The sequence below is a fragment of the Mustela nivalis genome, assembly GCF_964662115.1.
Source record: "Mustela nivalis genome assembly, chromosome: 8".
Classification (NCBI taxonomy): Eukaryota; Metazoa; Chordata; class Mammalia; order Carnivora; family Mustelidae; genus Mustela; species Mustela nivalis.
In genome coordinates this window covers 87,550,440-87,569,759 of record NC_139027.1, presented here as the reverse complement: position 1 = coordinate 87,569,759, position 19,320 = coordinate 87,550,440, and the positions used below count along the sequence as shown (strand labels likewise).

Here is a 19,320-nt window from a genome sequence, read left to right as displayed (position 1 = left end):
AAATGTAGTTGACAAAGAACTTGGTAAATCACCTCAGCAAAAAATGACAAGTGGTGGTGAGAAGTAAATGTCATGAGGTTTGAGTCTAGCCTATTTCACACTTAACTGCACAGTATGGATAGAGTACTTTGAAAAGGTTACACTGAAAAACAAGCATCCTAACTCATCAACTTTTATTTGTTAAGTTTTTTGTATATGGATAACTATATCTATAAGGGCTCATTATCTTCTGACTTCAGGCTACCATACATTAAAAAAATATATAGCAACTTGACATTGGTGAGGATATGAAGTCCAGCATAAAAACCAATACCTGAAGGTAATTTCTGAAAGTTTTACACGTGCGTCTATAAATGGCAGGTGATGTGAAAGAAGTGTGAGCATGTGGGTGGGAAGCATGCTATTCTGAATTACATAAATATTAAGTATATATTTTCAATAACATTTATTCCACAAACCAAGCATCTTGTATAGGAACAACTTAGGTTGTGCTATAATCAGAAAAATATGAAAGTCATTATAAGAAAATGAAAGTAATATACCAATAAACTTGAAACAATCAAGTAATATATTATTTTCTACAAATGATACAAAATGCACTAAAAACAGAAAACCACTGAAAAAGATGGGAAACCTCATCAACCATAAATTTATAGTGATAAATCAGCACAAGCCTTATATTCAAACTTGATCAAGGAAACTAGAAAAATAGAAAACTATAAAGTCATTTCCTTAAAAAATAGATGCACAAATCTGAAATATTCACTAAAACCAAATCCAAAAGTATAATTAAAAGAACAATGCACCAAAATCAAGGTAATTCCAAAACTGGAAAGATGGTTCTACATTTCAGGATGGAAAAGATTACCAACAGGATTTATAGTGAATTAAGAGAAAATTCTTATGGTTTATATTAATAAATGTCAAAAATAATAGTAAAATATAAAAGTCCTTCCTCATTAAAACCCTTAAACAAAATGGAAGGTGAGATGAGGGAAGAAATGTCCAACTTAGTTACAACACTGTGGCAAAGGACTAGTTCTTTCATTTGTGTTTGATTCTGTAACATCTTTAAAATCTCTCCTCTTGATCTTACCTTTAGAACCAAAAGCAAAATCCCCAGAATTACTGGAAGCCAAGTCTGCAAATGACAGTCCCGCGCTACTTCCAAATCCAAATGAAACTGTTTTGCTTTCCACTGGCAAAAGGAAAAGAATAATTTAACATTTCATTTAATATATACTGAACATCAAAGCTTTTACCCAGGATCCAGAGAGAATGGGTTGGGATGTTCTATACTACCAAAGTGTTTGGGTGTGTGGTGTGAAGCATTTGTCTTCTGATTATTTCTCTCAAGGACAAAATACAAAATTCTCTAAAGTTGCAAAATACAACCAATTTTGAACTTCTTTAGTGTAATGTGTACAGGTACTATTCTCATGACAAACTATACCAACTGCACACCAAAAATCTTTTTTAAAAGTGTAGGGCACCTGGGTGGCTCAGTCATTAAGCATCTGCCCTCAGGTCAGATCATAAGTCCTGGAATCAAGCCCTGCATCAGGTTCCCTCCTCGGCAGAGCGCCCGCTTCTCCCTTTCTTGCTCCCCCTGCTTGTGCTCCCTCTCTTGCTCTCTCTGTCAAATAAATAAATAGAATCTTAAAAAATAAAAATAAAAATGAGATGTAGATCTATACTGAGCCAGATAATTTACAGTTTTCTATAATCTAAAACTTTCATTCACAGGTGGGTTTCAGGAAAGACCTGCATAAAGAATTTTTCTATTCTCTATTCTAAGTAAGCTTAAAAAAAAAAAAAAAAAAAAAATCTTTCACATCTTTGGTCACCAGGAGTTTGGGGGTCTTAATCCTGACAATGTGTAGCTACATGATCTCTTAGATTCCTAAGCCCTACTTTTATTTTCTGAAAACATGAGATTTTTAGGTCTGAAATTACTTCCTCTTCTAACATATTAGGACTCTCAAGTGCCTATAAATATAGTAATTGTGCATTATTCAAGACTACTTCTGAAACAAATTAGGTAAAATAGACAAGCAATTTTAAAGGAATATATTATAAAAGATTCCGACCCCCAATATCAACTGAAATGAAAAAACACAGAGGAAAGCCTATCAGGTTTGATTACTGTAACTGATTAATCTAATGAAGCACACAAAGAAAAAGACACTAAGGTAGTACCATAAAAATTTAACCACCTTATTGTAATATCCACAATTACTTCATATATGAATTTTAATATACTTCAATGATAATTCAAACAATATTCAAATATTCCTATCACAAAGAAAAATCTCCACTAGGCAAAATTTGTTATTTATTCTCAAGTAGAAAGGTCAGAGTCACAGTGCTTCATATTTGTTAATAACCACAACTCTAACAATAAAAATACATGTTTATTATCTTTGTTGACAAGGTAGTATGATTTTCTGGTTATTATTACAAATATTTCATGCCCCTTTATACGTTTCAAATGTGTTTTAAGGGAAGGGAGTTTTTAGAATTGACATTTGAGTCTATTTTCTCAAATACAGAGTTAGGTGACATTATGTGACGTTATGTAATGGTAATGTACACCTAAAAGATTTTTGTAAACGTATTAAATTTTACCTTGGCTTGTAGAATCTGCATCATTTTCCTTTCTAGCAGACAAATCTACAGGTTTATCCACAGTTCCAGAAGAAACAGGTGGTGAACTAGCAGATTTGGTAATAAAACCAGGTTCTTCAGATTTACATAAAAATGGTGCAGTCACTTTACTCCCACGTGTATACATACTGTCAGCCGTGTTAGCTATTTCTTCACTCTGGGATTTCTGCAAAAAGAAAGTAAAAAAATAACTATGCCATTAAATACTGACTGACAAAAAGGATCATATTCCTATTTTAAAAGAAATTGAGTACTTGAGAATTCTAGACATAATGGAATAAACACACTTCACCTTATCTCTCCCATTCTACACTCCATCCTATCTTTACTATTAAACTGGACTGAAACAGATAAAGCAAGTATAAAAAGCCTCTGAAAGGTGGATAAAGCAGGGGGATTAAGAACCCCAAGATTTGGGGCACCTGGGTGGCTCAGTGGGCTATAGCCTCTGCCTTCGGCTCAGGTCATGATCCCAGGGTCCTGGGATCAAGCCCCACGCCGAGCTCTCTGTTCCACAGGGAGTCTACATCCTCCTCTCTCTGCCTACCTCTCTGCCTACTTGTGATTTCTGTCTGTCAAATAAATTATTAAAAAAAAAAAAAAAAAAAAGAACCCCAAGACTTGAGTTATAATCCGGTGGTAAGAACCTTCCAGGGTATTTCCTTCCCTACCAACCCATATTCCAGCCTGGGTGCTAGAGAAGCTCCAAAACTGAAGCGGCAATGACAGAGATGGAAAAAATTCCCAAGAAAAGCCAACTCTCCTTGGCCAGGGGTTCGGGGTTGTCATGAAATGATCCATGTGTTGAATGAGCAGAAAAAATCTTTAAAGAAGCTATTGTAACAATGCTCCAGGATATAAGGGCAAATATTCTTTAAAATAAATGAAAAGATAACAAGTTCTCAGCAAAAAAAACTTTAAGGTATAAAGAGAGTCAAGTGGGAATTTTACAAATGAAAAAATACAGTAACAGAAAGCAACATAGATGATTTACCCAAAAAAAACCCCACATTCGTGCACCTCAACAAATTCAATAGAACAGAAATCATAAAGTATATATACTCAGTCAACAAAAGAATTAAGGTAGAAATCATTACCAGAAATATAGCTGGAGAAATTCCAAATATTAAGAGATTAAACAACCCATTTTTAAAAAATAATATATACAAAGGCCTCTAGATAAATTAAAAATATCTTTAAATAAATATGAAACTACAACTTATCAAAACTTACAAAATGCAACAAAACCAAGGAAGGGAAAATTTATAGTACTGAATGCATACATTAAGAAGATCAATGGGGTGCCTGGGTGGTTCAGTCAGTTAAAAGCATGTGACTTTGGCTCAGGTCATGATCACAGGGTTCCTAGACTGAGCCCTGCATCAGGATCCCTGCTCAGTGGGAAGTCTGCTTCTCCCTCTCCTTCTGCCTCTCCCCTGGCCTTATGCTCTCTCCCTCCCTCTCTCTCTCAAATAAATAAAATCTTTAAGAAAAAAATCTAAAATCAATGAACTCCTACCTTAAGAAACTAGAGAAAGAAGAGCAATATAAAATTAAAGCAAGAAGATTAGAAAAAAATGAAAAGTATAGCAGAAATCAATAAAGTAGGAAATCCAAAGAGGAAAACAACAAAATCAAAAGTGGTTTTTTGAAAAGGTCAATAAAAACTGATATAAACCCAAAGTAGGTTAACCAAGAAAACAAGATGCAAGTTATTAATATTAGAAATGAAACAAGGGGGCACCTGGGTGGTTAAGTGGGTTAAGACTCTGCCTTCGGCTCAGGTCATGATCTCAGGGTCCTGGGATAGAGTTCCATATCAGGCTCTCTACTTGGCAGGGAGCCTGCTTCCTCCCCCCCGCCCCCCTGCCTGCCTCTTTGCCTACTTGTGATCTCTGTCAAATAAATAAATAAACTCTCTAAAACAAAAAAGAAAAAAGAAAAAAGAAATGAAACAAGGGGCGCTTGAGTGGCTCAGTCAAAGCATCTGGCTCCAGTTCCAGTCATGATCCTGGGGTCCTGGGATTGAGCCCCTCCTGCAGATCTCTGCTCAGTGGGGAGTCTGTTTTTCCCTCTGCCCTTCCCCCTGTTTGTGCTCTCTCTCTCAAATAATTTTTAAAAAAGGAAAAGAAATGAAACAAGAGCCATCACTACTCACTTTTAATTGATAGCTATTAAAAGGGTAATCAATTTTAATTTAGACACCACAGACACCATTACACCCACAAATTTGATTAACATAAATGAAATGGACCAATTCCTTGAAAGACAAAACCTACCAAAACTCAAGAAGAAGAAACAGATAATCTGAATAGGCCTACATCTACTAAATCAATTAATATCATTCCAGGACCAAATGGTTTCAGTACCAAGTTCTATCAAACATTTAAGAAAGAAAGAAAGACTAGCAATTCCTACAATGTCTTCTAGAAAACAGAAGCAAAAGGAACACTTTCTAAGTACATTAAGCAAAAATTAATGGGAGAAATAGACAAATCTACAATTATGCCTAGCAACAGTCTTCTCAAAAAGAATAAGGAAACAAAAAAGTAGTCAAGGATAATATATTGAGACTTAGCACAGCATCAATTAGCTTGATCTAATTAACATAAAACACTACCCCAAAAGAGCAAACTACACATTCCTCTCAAGTGCACAACAATCACCAAGACAGCCTTCAATAAACCTGTAAGAACTGAAATTACTCAAAATACATTCACAGACAATAAAGGAATTAAACTAGAAATCAATACCAAAATATGTGGAATATCACTAAATATTTGGGAGCAACATACTACCTAATGCATGTACCAAAAGAATATCTCAAGGAAAGTAAGTATTTTAAACTGAAAGAAAATGAAAATACCACATAGTAAAAGTTTTGGGATGGAGCTGAACAGTTCCTAGAAAGAAACTTAGAACATTAACTATACTAGAAATGAAGAATGGCTCCACTTTGAGAAACAAGAAAAAAAGCAAAATAAATTGGAAATGACCTTCCATGGATCAATGAATAAACTGTGGTATAGCCACAAAATGAAATACTACTTAGGGATAGACAAATGCCTATGCTGTAGGATTTTATTCATATGAAATCCTATACTATAGGATTTCATTCATATGTTGGTCTGGAAAAGGCAAAAATATAGAAACAGAAAACAGATCAGCAGTTGCTAAAAGATGTGGGTAGGGGAGGATCTGACTACAAAAGGATGATACAAAGGAATTCTGGGTGTGTTGGAATTATTCTATCCTGTCTTTGGTGGGAATTATAAGAATTCAGGCATGTGTAAGAACTCAGAGAAAACAGACACACATACACAAAAGTGAATTTTACTTCTGTAAATAAAAGAAGTTACTACAAATGAAAAAAGTCCTTAACATACCTGAAGCACAAGGCAAAGAAAATTCATTCTGTTTGTGTCAAATGTTTAATGCTATCATAGCAGTATTACTATAATAGCCAAAAAGTAAAACCAACCCAAGTGGCCATCAACAGATGAATGGATAAATGAAATTTGGCATATCCATACAATGGAATATTATTCAGTCATAAAAATCAATAAATGTATATATATGCTACAGTGTAGATATACTTAAACATATTAAGTGAAAGAAGCCAGACACAAAAGTTATTTATAAGAAATGTCCACAATAGGGGCGCCTGGGTGGCTCAGTGGGTTAAAGCCTCTGCCCTCAGCTCAGGTCATGAGCCCAGGGTCCTGGGATTGAGCCCCGCATCGGGCTCTGCTCAGCAGAGAGCCTGCTTCCTCCTTTCTCTCTGCCTGTCTCTCTGCCTACTTGTGGTCACTCTCTGTCAAACAAACAAACAAAATCTTAAAAAAAAAAAAAAAGAAAGAAAGAAAGAAATGTCCACAATAGGCAAACTTATAGAGATAGTCCATCACTGGTTTCTAGGGCTGGAAGAACTAGGGGGAAATGGGGAAGGGTGGTAACTGATAGAGGTTAGAGGTTTTTCTTGGGTTGATGAAACTGTTCAAAACTGACTGTGAGTGGTTGCAGAACCCGGCGAATATACTAAAAACCTCGGAATTATATACTTTAAAATGGGTGAACTGTATGGTGTGTGAATTATATCACAATAAATGTTACCCCAAAAAAATAGGCTAGACTACTTGGGTGGGGGGAAGGGTTTTAATTCAGCTCCTAATGCATCCTCCCCTTAGAGGTCCTGAATGGAAAACTCATTACAGACAAACCAAATTACTTCTGTTTTGTTCAATACTGTATCCCCGAGGCACCTGGGTGGCTCACTGGGTTAAAGCCTCTGCCTTCAGCTCAGGTCATGATCACAGGGTCCTGGGATCAAGCCCCGCATCAGGCTCTCTGCTCAGCAGGGAGCCTGCTTCCCTCTCTCTCTGTCTCTGCCTGCCTCTCTGCCTACTTGTGACCTCTGTCTGTTAAATAAATAAATACATACATACATACATACATACATACATCTTAAAAAAAAAAATACTGTATCCCCAATTGTCAGCATAGTGCTAGCTCACAGTAAACGCTTATAAAGAGAGTACACTTAGGCATTTTAAGCAACAGATATCATATTCAAAATTAATTAAACTGAGTGTAAAGCATGAACAACACATTCTGAAAAAGTGTAAATCCACATCTCTTAGAGCATATTTTAGTTCAAATGGTTTTTAGTTTTCTATTTCAGCTGTGTATCAAAAGGTAATTACTCTCTTCCAAAACATATATTTTATTACAGTATTTTTGCCCAACCTTTATAGAAGAGATTTATCATATTTAACTTTGGTACCAAAAGTATTTTTGGATAGCCACTAATACTACTATTTAATGAACAGTGTGATAGTGTTAGAGGATATTTTCTAACAATCACAAATGTTTTAAAATAACACAACTGTCACCTCAAATAAGATACTTCAACTCCTATAAACAGCGTGGTTTATAAAATACCGACAAAATACACCAAGTACTTGTGTGCCAGCTCAAGTGGCATGCATCACAAGGTAGAAAAAGAATAAATGATCAACAATTTAGTCTGTGCATCAGTACTGAAATTATTTTTCAATTTTAAAATAAATGTTAAAGTAGTAACTTACTAGAAGTTTTGCACATAAGAGGCCATGTTTAAATCACTGTATAAATCTGTATAGTCCAAGTTTTTATTAATATGATTATACTGTACTTGTTGAATAAATAGCTACATGATAAAGCCTCTAACAGTGAGGAATTAGAGTAACGGTCACTAAATATTGTGAATGTAAATACAATGAAATACATGTAAATACAATGAATCCATGGAAACTGCTAAGTGATTTGAAATACACTTTAGATTGAAATAATGAGACCACTGCTGCAAAAACTTCGGATTTCAACAAATAAATCTATCTGGTTATAAATGAAAAAGTGATATCTTTACATCAACTAATGACCATTAATTATATGTGTACTGATGAATTCAATTTAAACCTACACATCCTAGGTGACCATCAAAGACTCATCAGAGTCAGAGAGACTATGAAAAACAATAAATTTCTTAGACTCAGACCACCACATCTCTCTCTAGCCACACGTCCCTTAAAAAAACCACTACATGTGTAACTAATTCCAGGACTCTATTTTAACCATCTAACAAAAACAAAAATAAAACAACAAAAAAAGCCAGTATTACTTGAGGAGGCAGGAACATTCTGAATACATGCCAATATTAGACTGTAAACAATTACTAGACAGGGACCTTGTCTTCTATTTTCTGTGAAATACAAATTAAGATAACCAAGGTGCTGATATCTATTAAAATTATCACTACAGTTGTGCTAAGAAAATAATCAAATCATGAAATTGACAAGTTATAGGCCAAGGAACTGTCTCCAATATTACTTCCTATCCACTCTGCCCACCGGAGAATAAACTAATTTGCATGGAAAATGAACTTATTAGTATCATTCTTAGTGGTAAACACTCCAAAGGATATTCTGCTCAGTCCACCTCTCCCATCCCCACAAAAACCCAACATACATAGGATGTGAATCTTTACAATCCTCTATGCAGAACAAAACTCCTTCTTCTCTGGTCAATGCTGATTGGTAGATGTCTAATCCATTTTCTTCCCACAACACATTACCACCATTGGGTAAAAAAAAACATTCTAGTCTACTGCATCAACAAAGGCAACTGAATCAGAAGGAAAATAATGGAGATGCTCTTACTTGAGAGTCCTGAACTTTTTGAAATTCTGACTGAAAGTCTTCCCCATTTCCATTGTCTTCATCAGTATCACTACAGACTCCACAAAAAAATGTAGGTGGAAGTTTTAATGTATCTGCTTTTGCCTTCTCTTCAACTGTTGGTTTCTTTTCCCAAACAATAACACATTCTTTTTCATTATCTGAAAATTCCACAGAACACAAGCAAAAGAAAGTGACAAAAAGTCCAACTCCTTTCCAAGAATGGTTCTCAATATAATGTACAGATTATAGACCCAGATAGCAATAGCTATGAGTGGTAATGGAGAACAGGATCACCAAGAAAACAATGTTTTAATATTTTTAAACTTTTAAAACACGAGAGGAATAGTACATAAGTAAAACTGGTAATTATAAAAATGATCAGATGATTCCTTTTAAATAGAAGATTTTTTAAAAACTTTCTAACTAGTGGGGCACCTGAGTGGCTCAGTTGGTTAAGTGTTTGATTCTTGATTCTGCTCAGGTCATGATCTCTGGGTTCTGAGATCAAGGCCCACATTTGGCTCCGCATTGGACATGGAGCCTGCTTAAGATATTCTCTCCGCTCTGCTCCTCCCCCTCCCTTTCTCTCTTTCCCCTCAAATGAATGAATGAATTAATAAAATCTGTAAGAGCATTATAATTAGTAATTTTAATTTAACATACCTGTTAGCTTTTCTTCTAATGGTCTACATTTTTCTGAGTCATCCAGATATAGTTTTCCATTAAGTTTCTTGACAGCTGTTTCAAAATCTTCATCTTAAGTATAATTGATTTTATTAAAAAAAAAGGAATTTCTATTAAGTTTCAGGAATTTTTCTAGCCAGAAATCTAATAACTATCCTTCAACTTCATACTTTCCCTTACTCCCCACATTGAAAGAACACCCAATTTTGCTAATTCTATATTCCTAATGCCTCTCCTGTCATTATAGAAATTCTACTTAGGCTCTCTTCTTGTTTGAGCTACTCTATCATCTTCCTATCTCCATGTCCCACAACCCAATCCTCTACACCAAACTCAACCAGTCCTACTGAAACTTCCTGAGCATGGAATTTCCCTGCTGAAAGACTCTGGTATGGCTCACAGAGTTTTCCATAATGAAACACCCATCTGCCTCATAATGAAACACCCCCATCCCTCTAAGTTAACAGGGAAATGAGGATTGCTTTCAATTCTCAAAATGCCTGCTCAACTTATGGTAGCCATCCACAAAATCCTCACTTAATAAATGCAGTTGTTTCAATCATTACATCCATTGACTATTTACAATACATACACTGAGGATAAACATCTTAGCTAGGAGGACAACAGTGTTGGGTTCTAAGAGGCAGGCTTTAAATAATTTAACCATACTCCCCCATTACTAAGATTAGCATGAAAAGAATGCATTTTAAATAACAGAAGATTTACCATCCTCTTCTTCGCTAATATAATCTGGTTTATTCTTATAGCAGAAGAAAGTTGGAGGAAGTTTAAGTTTGCTTGCAAGATCTCTTTGCTCAGGGGTGGGTATTAACTCATATACAATGAGAACATCATCATCTGAGGGAGGATCTTCAGGTTTTACCTTCTCTTTTGCTATAAAGTAAGCCCAAAAAATTACGAAGACAAGATATTAAATAGTTGTATTAACACCAATATCCTAGCTGAAAAGAAAACCATTGAACTTATTTTTAGGTTAAAATAGCATAGTGATGAAAACACATAAACTCTAATGTGGACAAGGCTCAGTAAAGAATTAGAAATTAATGTTCTGTCAAAACCCTTACTGAACACAGAATCTATTTAAAACCAAAAAACTACTGCATTTACTCACTGATCATTTTTTAAAAACTACTATTAATGGCTATAATTGTAGAAGGCATTTAAATAGTGCTGCCATAACCATATCTGGCATACTAAACAATTGTTTAGCAAAATATCCATGCATTTGCAACAACTGAAAAAACTCAGAGAAATCATGAGCAAAGATTAGTATAAATATGAAACTAATGCAAAGCTAACCTTGATTAGTTCCTACAAGAAAAGTTAACAATTGCCAAGGATGGTGTATAATTGGAATTGTTAACAATTGCCAAGGACGGTGGGTGAATGGAGTTATATCCAGTTTTGCACACTTCCAAGCATGATAACATATAAAACTAAATTAAAATTACTGTTATCCTTGGTATAATACTGTAAGAATTTAGGACAAATTTTATAGCTGAAAAACTACAACAAAAAAAAGCAAAACACAAAGAAAAAAGGGATTCTTCATACAATACACTGTGGCCAATAAATAAAGAGGAATATCTGGCAAAAGGAAAAGATAAGGGGTGCCTGGGTGGCTCAGTGGGTTAAAGCCTCTGCCTTCAGCTCGGTTCATGACCCAAGGTCCTGAGATCGAGCCCCGCATCGGGCTCTCTGCTGAGCAAGGAGCCTGCTTTCTCCTCTCTCTCTCTGCCTGCCTCTCTTCCTACTTGTGATCTCTGTCAAATAAAGTCTTAAAAAACAAAAAAAAAAGGAACAGATAAAACAAATCATGTACCAACAGGTGCTGTCCAAAATCATATCTTAGCCACATGTGGCTATTAAGCACTTTAAACATGGCTAGTCTAAACTGAGTCCTACTTCAGGTATAAAAATACACACTAGGGGCACCTGGATGGCTCACTTGGTTAACTGCCGAACTCTTGATTTCGGCTCAGGTCTTGATCTTGGGATCAGGAGACTGAGCCCTGTGTCAGGTTCCACACCAGAATGGAGTCTGCTTGAGATTCTCTCTCCTCCCCACTCCACCTCTCTCTGTCCCTCCCATTTGTGATCACACACTCCTCACTGGCTCTCCCTCAAAAAAAAGATAGTAAAATAAAAATAAAAATACACACTGGATTTTGAAGACTTTGTATAAAAAACAAAACAACCCAGAATATGAAGTATATCTTTATTTTTATACAATCTGATTAGAACCTGAAATGTTATTTCAGATATAATGTAACTGCTTAGATTAAAATTAAATTCATCTGCTTCTTTTTTTCACCTGTTTTTTATTCTATTTTTTAATGTGGCTATTAGAAAACTCTAGGGCCGCCTGGGTGGCTCAGTGGTTTAAAAATCTCTGCCTTTGGCTCAGGTCATATCTCAGGATCCTGGGACCGAGCCCCACATTGGGCTCTCTGTCAGCAAGGAGTCTGCTTCCCCCTCTTTCTCTCCTGCCTCTCTGCCTACTTGTGATAACTCTCTATGTGTGTCAAATATATAAATAAAATCTGTTTTAAAAAAAAAGAAAATCCTAAATTACATACACAGATCATATTTGATCTGATCTAGAGAACTAGAGACCTTTTACAATGCTAAACTTGCCTTTTACTCTCCTTAATTAGAAAAACATAGTATCAATTACAATACTGTAAGATATATAGATTCTTACTCCAATTCTGCTATTAGCTGGTAGAGACAGTGTGGGCATTTCATATAGCCCAGCCAAGCCTCAGTTTCCTCAGTGTCTAGAACCTCCATTTCTAAGGTCCTTTGGGATTTGAAAGAGAATAAGGCTCTTTGTCATACAGTAGTATACTGGTAAATCTGCTCTTAGACCAGGGATTCTTAACCTACAGTCCTGGAGTGTGCATTCAAATACATGTCATTTAGAGGAAAAAGTCCACACTTTTCACAAATTCCCAAAGAATATATCGTTAAGAATGAGGGTTAAAAATTAAAAGCAAAGTTCTTTAGCTAGTATTGTGATCGAGTAAAGGGCCCCCGAATCAAGGATTATTTTATCACTGAACATAGTTGTGTTGCTCAAGATATGTTGTTTGTTAGATACTAATAGCTTTCATTTCCCTAAGCTTGCTCTCAAAGGTCTTTAACAGATTCCCCAACTTCCTATTACTCCACTCTAATACCAATGTTTACTTTTATAACATACCAGGTATACAATGTTGGCTGTTAAAAATGACATCTACTTTCAAATAGGTTATTTTTCTAAACCCTATCCAAAAGGGTAATAATAAAGGGCAACTCTGTTCCATGTGTATACATGCTAGCAGACATTCCTGGCTAAAGATAAATGTTAGAAAAAACAAAGGTCTTCATTAAGTAGAGTTTAAAATAATAGAATAATAAAGTATAAAGCAGCAAAAGATAAAGACCACATGGATCTACCTCAAAGTAATGCTGTACAATACTGAAAAAACATGTCATCCAAGTACATTAAAAACAAAACAAAACAAAAACAGCATTAAAGGATGTTATATACCACCAGTCAAAAAAAGTACTTGTTTAAACAGACATTCTTTTAACATGCACACCTTAGTGTTAAGTGCTTAATTTCATACAGCCAGTTACTTCGCTAAGGACTACCAGCTGCTTAAAAAAACTGATGTCATCTCATACTGAGAATACTAGCTCTATACCTTCATTCTCAGGCTGTGAGGAAGGGATGCTGGTCCAAAAAGCCATTGGATTAGATTTAAAAAGGCTAAAATTAAATCCTAGAAAATAAAGAGTATTTCATTTTTGGATATCTTGAGAATAAAAGTCAATGTGATTTTAAAATATAAAAAGCCAGAGTCCCTCAATTTATATCAATTTAGCCATCTCAGATATTCATTTATCCTGGTAGTTTCATTCTTTGCTCATTTAATAAATAGTGATAAGACTACATTATATGACATATAAACATCTCAGTACCATGTTTTTTGAGTGACAAGAGAATGATACATTGAAGAATGAACACTTAAAAAAAAATCAAACTCGAGCTAATACTCATGAGTACATGAGTCACTAAACTTTGGTACTGTATTAGGTTCTTGTTCTCTGCACTAAACATAAATATCTTCCAGTTAGATATCCTCAATAACTTACACACACGTTCTCTGCCGCTGTTTAAACAGTCACAGGGAAACAGATTTAGGCAGAAAAAACAATCTGTACAATTATTTTTTGGCTGTTCACAACGCACTATGTTTATGACCCAACTTTTACTAAAACATTAGTATCCTACAAAGAGTATATGCATTAAGCAAAATATTTACACAATGGATGAAAAATTGTGCTTATACTAAAGACCAAGTGCTTACCCTTTTCTGGTGTTTTAAAGGTGTAATTAGTTGAGGACTCTTCCTTTGGAAAAGCAAAGAGATTTCTGACTTTGCCATCTGAAGACTGTTTGCCATCTGAATTCTTCGACTCTTTGCAATTAGGTTCCACTTTTCTTTCAGATCCACTCTTGACTACTGAACTAATTTCACTACTATTTTTCAAAGGTGCATTAAAACTAAATCCAAACAAAGACCCAGTGGCTGAACTGTTGCCAAATGCAAATGGTTTTGATTTTTCACTACTAAAAATACTTTTAACAGACTCCGAACCAAATACAAACTTTGGAGGAGAAACCACTGCTTTTGTTGTTGCTTCAGATGTGCTAGACGCTTCTCCAACTTCTGAAGTTGCATCTGCTGTGTCGTCACTCTGAATTAAATCTGTCCTTTCTCTTGTGGTTTCTTCTAATACAGCAACAGCGATTTTGCCACATGGTGACTCTCTAGGAGTGGTTGAACGAGAAACCTGAGGTGTTATCAAAGAATCTTTTTCTTGGGCTATTTTTGCTTCATCAAATATTTTCTTAAATGAATCTGCAACATCCTGTAGTTTAAAACGGACAGCTAAATGTTCTACTTTTCTTTCCCCATCTGCAAAATCACAAGCAGTCCACACCCACACTCGTTCTGTCCCTTTCATATTTTGCAAAGTCATATCTGGAGTTATTCTGTGATTGGCACAAAGTTTTAACACCTGGTCCCTTCTCATCACTATTCGAACTTGCTTATTATCATAATTCTGTAAAATCTTTATATCACCAATGCCTCTTTCTTTCCACTGACCAACATCTTTATCATATCTATAGAGTTTTGCTCTGTGACTAAAAACAATTTGTTCATTTTCCTCACCACTGGACACTTCCACTAGATCAGGTAAAGGTACAACAGGTTCAAAGTACTGGCCATCTCTCTCTTCTTCCTGAGTAACATCAGATTCTTCATCAGTGCCAACTGAGGTCCCACTCTGGTTCAATTTGGCAGGAGACTTAGATGGACTCAAAGCAGACTTAAAACTGAAGTTAAATCCTGTTGTTGACTCACCAAAGCGAAAGAGATTTTTCCTCACGGGGCTACTTGCCAGTGGAGAAGCATGTACTGAGCTACTACTCACACTATCATCCAAAGCATCTTCCCTTAAATCATAGTTGTCCCACTCCAGTGTGGGCCCTGTGTTTTCAGGGTTTGGCTTGCTGGTTGTATCAGAGGCACTGGCAGCACCTGCATCAGAGGATTCACTCTCTCCATCAGTGACTTTTGTTTGATCATTTGTCAAAAAAGTTTTGAAATCTTTTAATCCACTCTTCATTTCTTCTGCTCTCTGGATTAACTTAGCAGCTCTGCCAGTGTCTACAAGTTTATGAGGAGTTTGAAGTGGTATATCTAATAGAAGTCGCTGGCATTCCTCAAATTTCTGCTTGAATTCTTCAGCCAGCTCTGGTGTTTTAAATTTTGCTGCCAGCTGCTCTAGTTTGGCATCACCATCAGAAAAATCACTCGCTAACCACATCCATGCTCTATCGGACCCAGAGAGAGGCTTCAGGTTCATCGTAGTTGTTATCCAATGATTAGCACACACTTTTAGTACCTGTTCTCTTCGCATAAGCATTCTTAGTTTGCCATTGACTTCATTCTTGAGAATTTTTAAGTTCCCCAGACCCCTTTCTTTCCACTGACTTATCTCAGCATCAAACCTAAATAATTTTACCCGCTGTGAATAAAGAACTTTTTCATCTTCTTCTCCTGTTACAAGTTCTACTTTTTCAGGCATCTGAACTACTGGTTCAAAATGGATGTCATCACTGTCCTCGGTCCGATAGGCATCATCATCTTTCTCAAGGTCAGCAGAAGTGTCAGCTTTATCAGCCATTTTACCACTTTGTGATGAGAATAATTTTTCTCCTGCACCTGAAAATCCCTTGAAATTAGGGTCTTTTTTGCCAAACTGAAATCCTTCTCCTGAAGTTGATTTTGCGAGATCTGCAAAGGTAAAAGTGCTACCAGTTTGACCAAAAATTACACTACTACCATTCTTCTGACTACTGATATCCTGAGCCTGAACACTAGTGTCATTTTCAAGGGGCTTTTCACTTTTCTTCTCTTGAATTCCAGACTCCTGAATGCCAAATTTAAATCCATCAGCAGACATAGGGACAGAAAAACTAAATCCTTCTTTTGTTGACTTAGAATCTGTATTAGAAGAACCCTGAAATGTAAATGAAGGTGTACTTTCTTGATCCACATGCCCAAATTTAAATCCTTGTTCTGCAGTACCAAATTTAAAACCTTTTTCAGAAAAGTTACTTTTAAATCCTGTTCCAACTTGATTTCCAGAAGAGTCATTTAACTTAGTTTTTGAGCCCAAAGTGAAAGCGGAAGGAGCTTCTGCAATAGGTTTATGCGTTGGTTTAGAGGCATCACAAGCCACACATTTTAAGGAAGAACTCTCATTTTGCACAAAGCAAATGCTACAATCCCACTGTCCTTCCTTCTTGGTGAACATTCCTTCAAATCCACCCTTTGGAGGCTTGCATGTATCTGACGAGGCAGGAGCTAGAACAGCAGAAGCAGGCTGATTTTGTTTACTTGGATTCTGGCAAGCAACACAGGTGGTAGCACTTGCCTCATTTCGCACTAAGCAAATACTGCAATCCCACTGTCCTTCCTTCTTGGTGAACATGCCTTCAAATCCACTCTTTGGAGCCTTGCATGTATCTGATGAGGCAGGCGCTAGAACAGCAGAAGTAGGCTGATTTTGTTTACTTGGATTCTGGCAAGCAACACAGGTGGTAGCACTTGCCTCATTTCGCACTAAGCAAATACTGCAATCCCACTGTCCTTCCTTCTTAGTGAACATGCCTTCAAATCCACTCTTTGGAGCTTTGCTTGTCTCTGAAGTACTAAACTTAAAAGAGGCAGGTGCTGGAACAGAGGTGGATAGACTCAATTTACCTGGATTCCGACAAGCAACACATACTGTAGCACTTGCTTCATTTCGTAATGAGCAGCAACTGCAATCCCACTGTCCTTCCTTCTTGGCAAACATGTCCTCAAATCCACTCGTTGGGGTTTTACTTATTTCTGAAGTACCAAACTTAAAGGAAGCAGGAGCTGAAACAGAAGAAGTAGATAAATTCTGTTTTCTTGGATTCTGACAGGCAGCACACTTTGTAGAACTTCCTTCATTTTGTACGAGGCATACACTGCAATCCCACTGTCCTTCCTTCGTAGAACAAACAGATCTGAAATCACTGTTAACAGACTTAGGAAGATCTCCCTGGCCAAATTTAAATGAAGCTTGCTGAACAAATGAAGATCCACTCTTGTTAGCAGCCTTTGCATTCTGGCATGCAATGCACCTAGATACAGTAGGTTCGTTTCTCACTAAGCAAATACTACAATCCCAGTGACCTTCTTTCTTTGGAGTCGTTGATGCAAATCTATCTGGTGTATTTTCTAGGCCAGCTGTAAGAGCAGACACAGTTTCAACTAATGGTGGGCCAAGGAGTTCTTTCTTGTTTGGGTTTAGATTCTGGCATGATACACACTTCTTAGCAGTTGCAGCATTCTTTAAAGAGCAGCTGTTACAATGCCACCAAGACCCTTCTTTCTTTGCAATCTGAAATTCAAAATTCATGTTTCCAGCATCAGATTTGCAAATATCTTTGTTATCATGACTTGTGGATTCTTTTACAATTCTCATAGCCTGATTTGTTGTTGTGGCTACATTTGCTCCTAAGGCTTTTAAAATGTTCTGGGCCTCTTCAAACTTGCACTTAAAAAGTGCTGCCTCCTCGGGAGTTTTGAATCTAATAGCCAGTTGTTCTGGTTTGGGCAACTCATCAGCGTAATCAAGAGCATGCCATACAAAAGATCTGTCGGAGCCAGCGTTTGGTGTGAGTTTCATATCCGGACTGATGTAATGATTTGCACAGATTTTCAATACTTGCTCTCGTCTCATGAGAAGGCGAATTTTGCCAGATGTTTTATGCCTGAGGATTTTTACATTACCAATTCCACGTTCCTTCCATTCTTTGGATTCTGCATCAAAACGAAACAATTTTGCACGATTGCAAAAGAACTCTTCTTCATCTTCCTCACCAGTTTTCACTTCAATCTTATCAGGAAGAGGTACCACAGGCTCAAAGTGAGGGCCATCATCATCATCATCACCATGGGCACTCCCTCCATCTGTTTCATGACTCTTGTTGGCCAGCTCCGGTGCAGGTGTTCCAAATACTGATTTCCCTGGACCATGGAAAGTAAACATGTCATCACTTCGACGAAAACCAGAATTCTTTTGCTGATTTGGACCCATGTTTTCAGTAAATGAAATTCCAGGCACATTTTTGCTTCCAAAACTGAACGTATTTCGAGGTCCAATGGTTTGACTAGCTTTTGGCCCACTGTAGCCATCTCCTTGCAAAGGTTTATCTGAAGTTAAGAGACCTAAAAGGCTTTCATTATTATTGTAAGCTGTCGAAGGGGGTTGTGTTACAACCTGTGGTGAAGAAAAGGTAAAGTCACCATCATTTGACTTGAAATTTGAGTTAAATTTAAAAGGAGTTGGCTGTGTTGTATGTGCAGGTGCTGTCAAAGATGGTCTTATTCCTTCACCTGGCACAGGCTGAACAAAATTAGATTTTCCAAATTCAATAACCTTAGATTCTGCAGGTCTTGAAGCATGAGCTGCAACTGGGGGTTTTGTGAAATAACCTGGCTCTGGCAAAGGTGGATTTGTGCTTGTCTGTTGAACATTGTAATTAAAGTAATCATCACCCCTGGGTGATAGAATTCCTGTTGCAGGAGACTCAAAACGCAAGGGAGGACCATACATCTCTTGAGAGAACATACAAGCAGATGAGCTTTGGACTGGTGGTGTGTGCATCTGTTGGGAATAGGCATATATATGTTGTTGAGGTGGAAGCCTATTCATGCCATAAACCGGACCCTAAAAGAAAAAAAGAGTTAAAGATTTTTGTTAAGTTGTCTATAAAACTACAGATAACTAGATACAAACCAATTCTCACAAACCACAAACATGAGCATTATAAGGTAAAGATATCATTAAAGTATATACCACAGCATTAAAAGAAGACATTACTTACAAAGATACTTACAGTTATACTCCTTTCTTGGCATATAATGGAAATTGCTTTAATAACAGAATCTTAAAAATCCAATTCTACAATAAATGTATAGAATAAATTTCTTCTTTATTCCTAAATAATGTGTTAAATGATGTTAACAATAATGATGATGATGATGGAGACTAACATTTATCGAGCATTTACTAATGTGCCAACTGGGCACTGTTCTTAGCACTTTACATAATATCTCATTTTAATATCCTC

At 36.4% G+C, this 19,320-nt stretch overlaps 1 protein-coding gene across 3 annotated transcripts in view; it reads right to left on the bottom strand.

Moving 5' to 3' along the window:
* LOC309871326 (E3 SUMO-protein ligase RanBP2) overlaps positions 1–19,320 on the bottom strand; it is an 84,141-nt gene that overhangs the window by 4,613 nt on the left and 60,208 nt on the right. For 2 of the 3 annotated variants that reach the window (XM_082744229.1, XM_082744230.1), the window contains exons 20-25: positions 13,949–18,917; positions 10,296–10,463; positions 9,549–9,641; positions 8,865–9,043; positions 2,629–2,833; positions 1,097–1,198 (exon numbers count right to left, since the gene is read on the bottom strand). In XM_082744229.1, the coding sequence (XP_082600355.1) occupies positions 1,097–1,198; positions 2,629–2,833; positions 8,865–9,043; positions 9,549–9,641; positions 10,296–10,463; positions 13,949–18,917 (5,716 nt within the window). Of the gene's footprint in view, positions 1–1,096; positions 1,199–2,628; positions 2,834–8,864; positions 9,044–9,548; positions 9,642–10,295; positions 10,464–13,282; positions 13,361–13,948; positions 18,918–19,320 lie in introns of all 3 variants that reach the window. The other variant, XM_082744228.1, reaches the window with a different exon arrangement.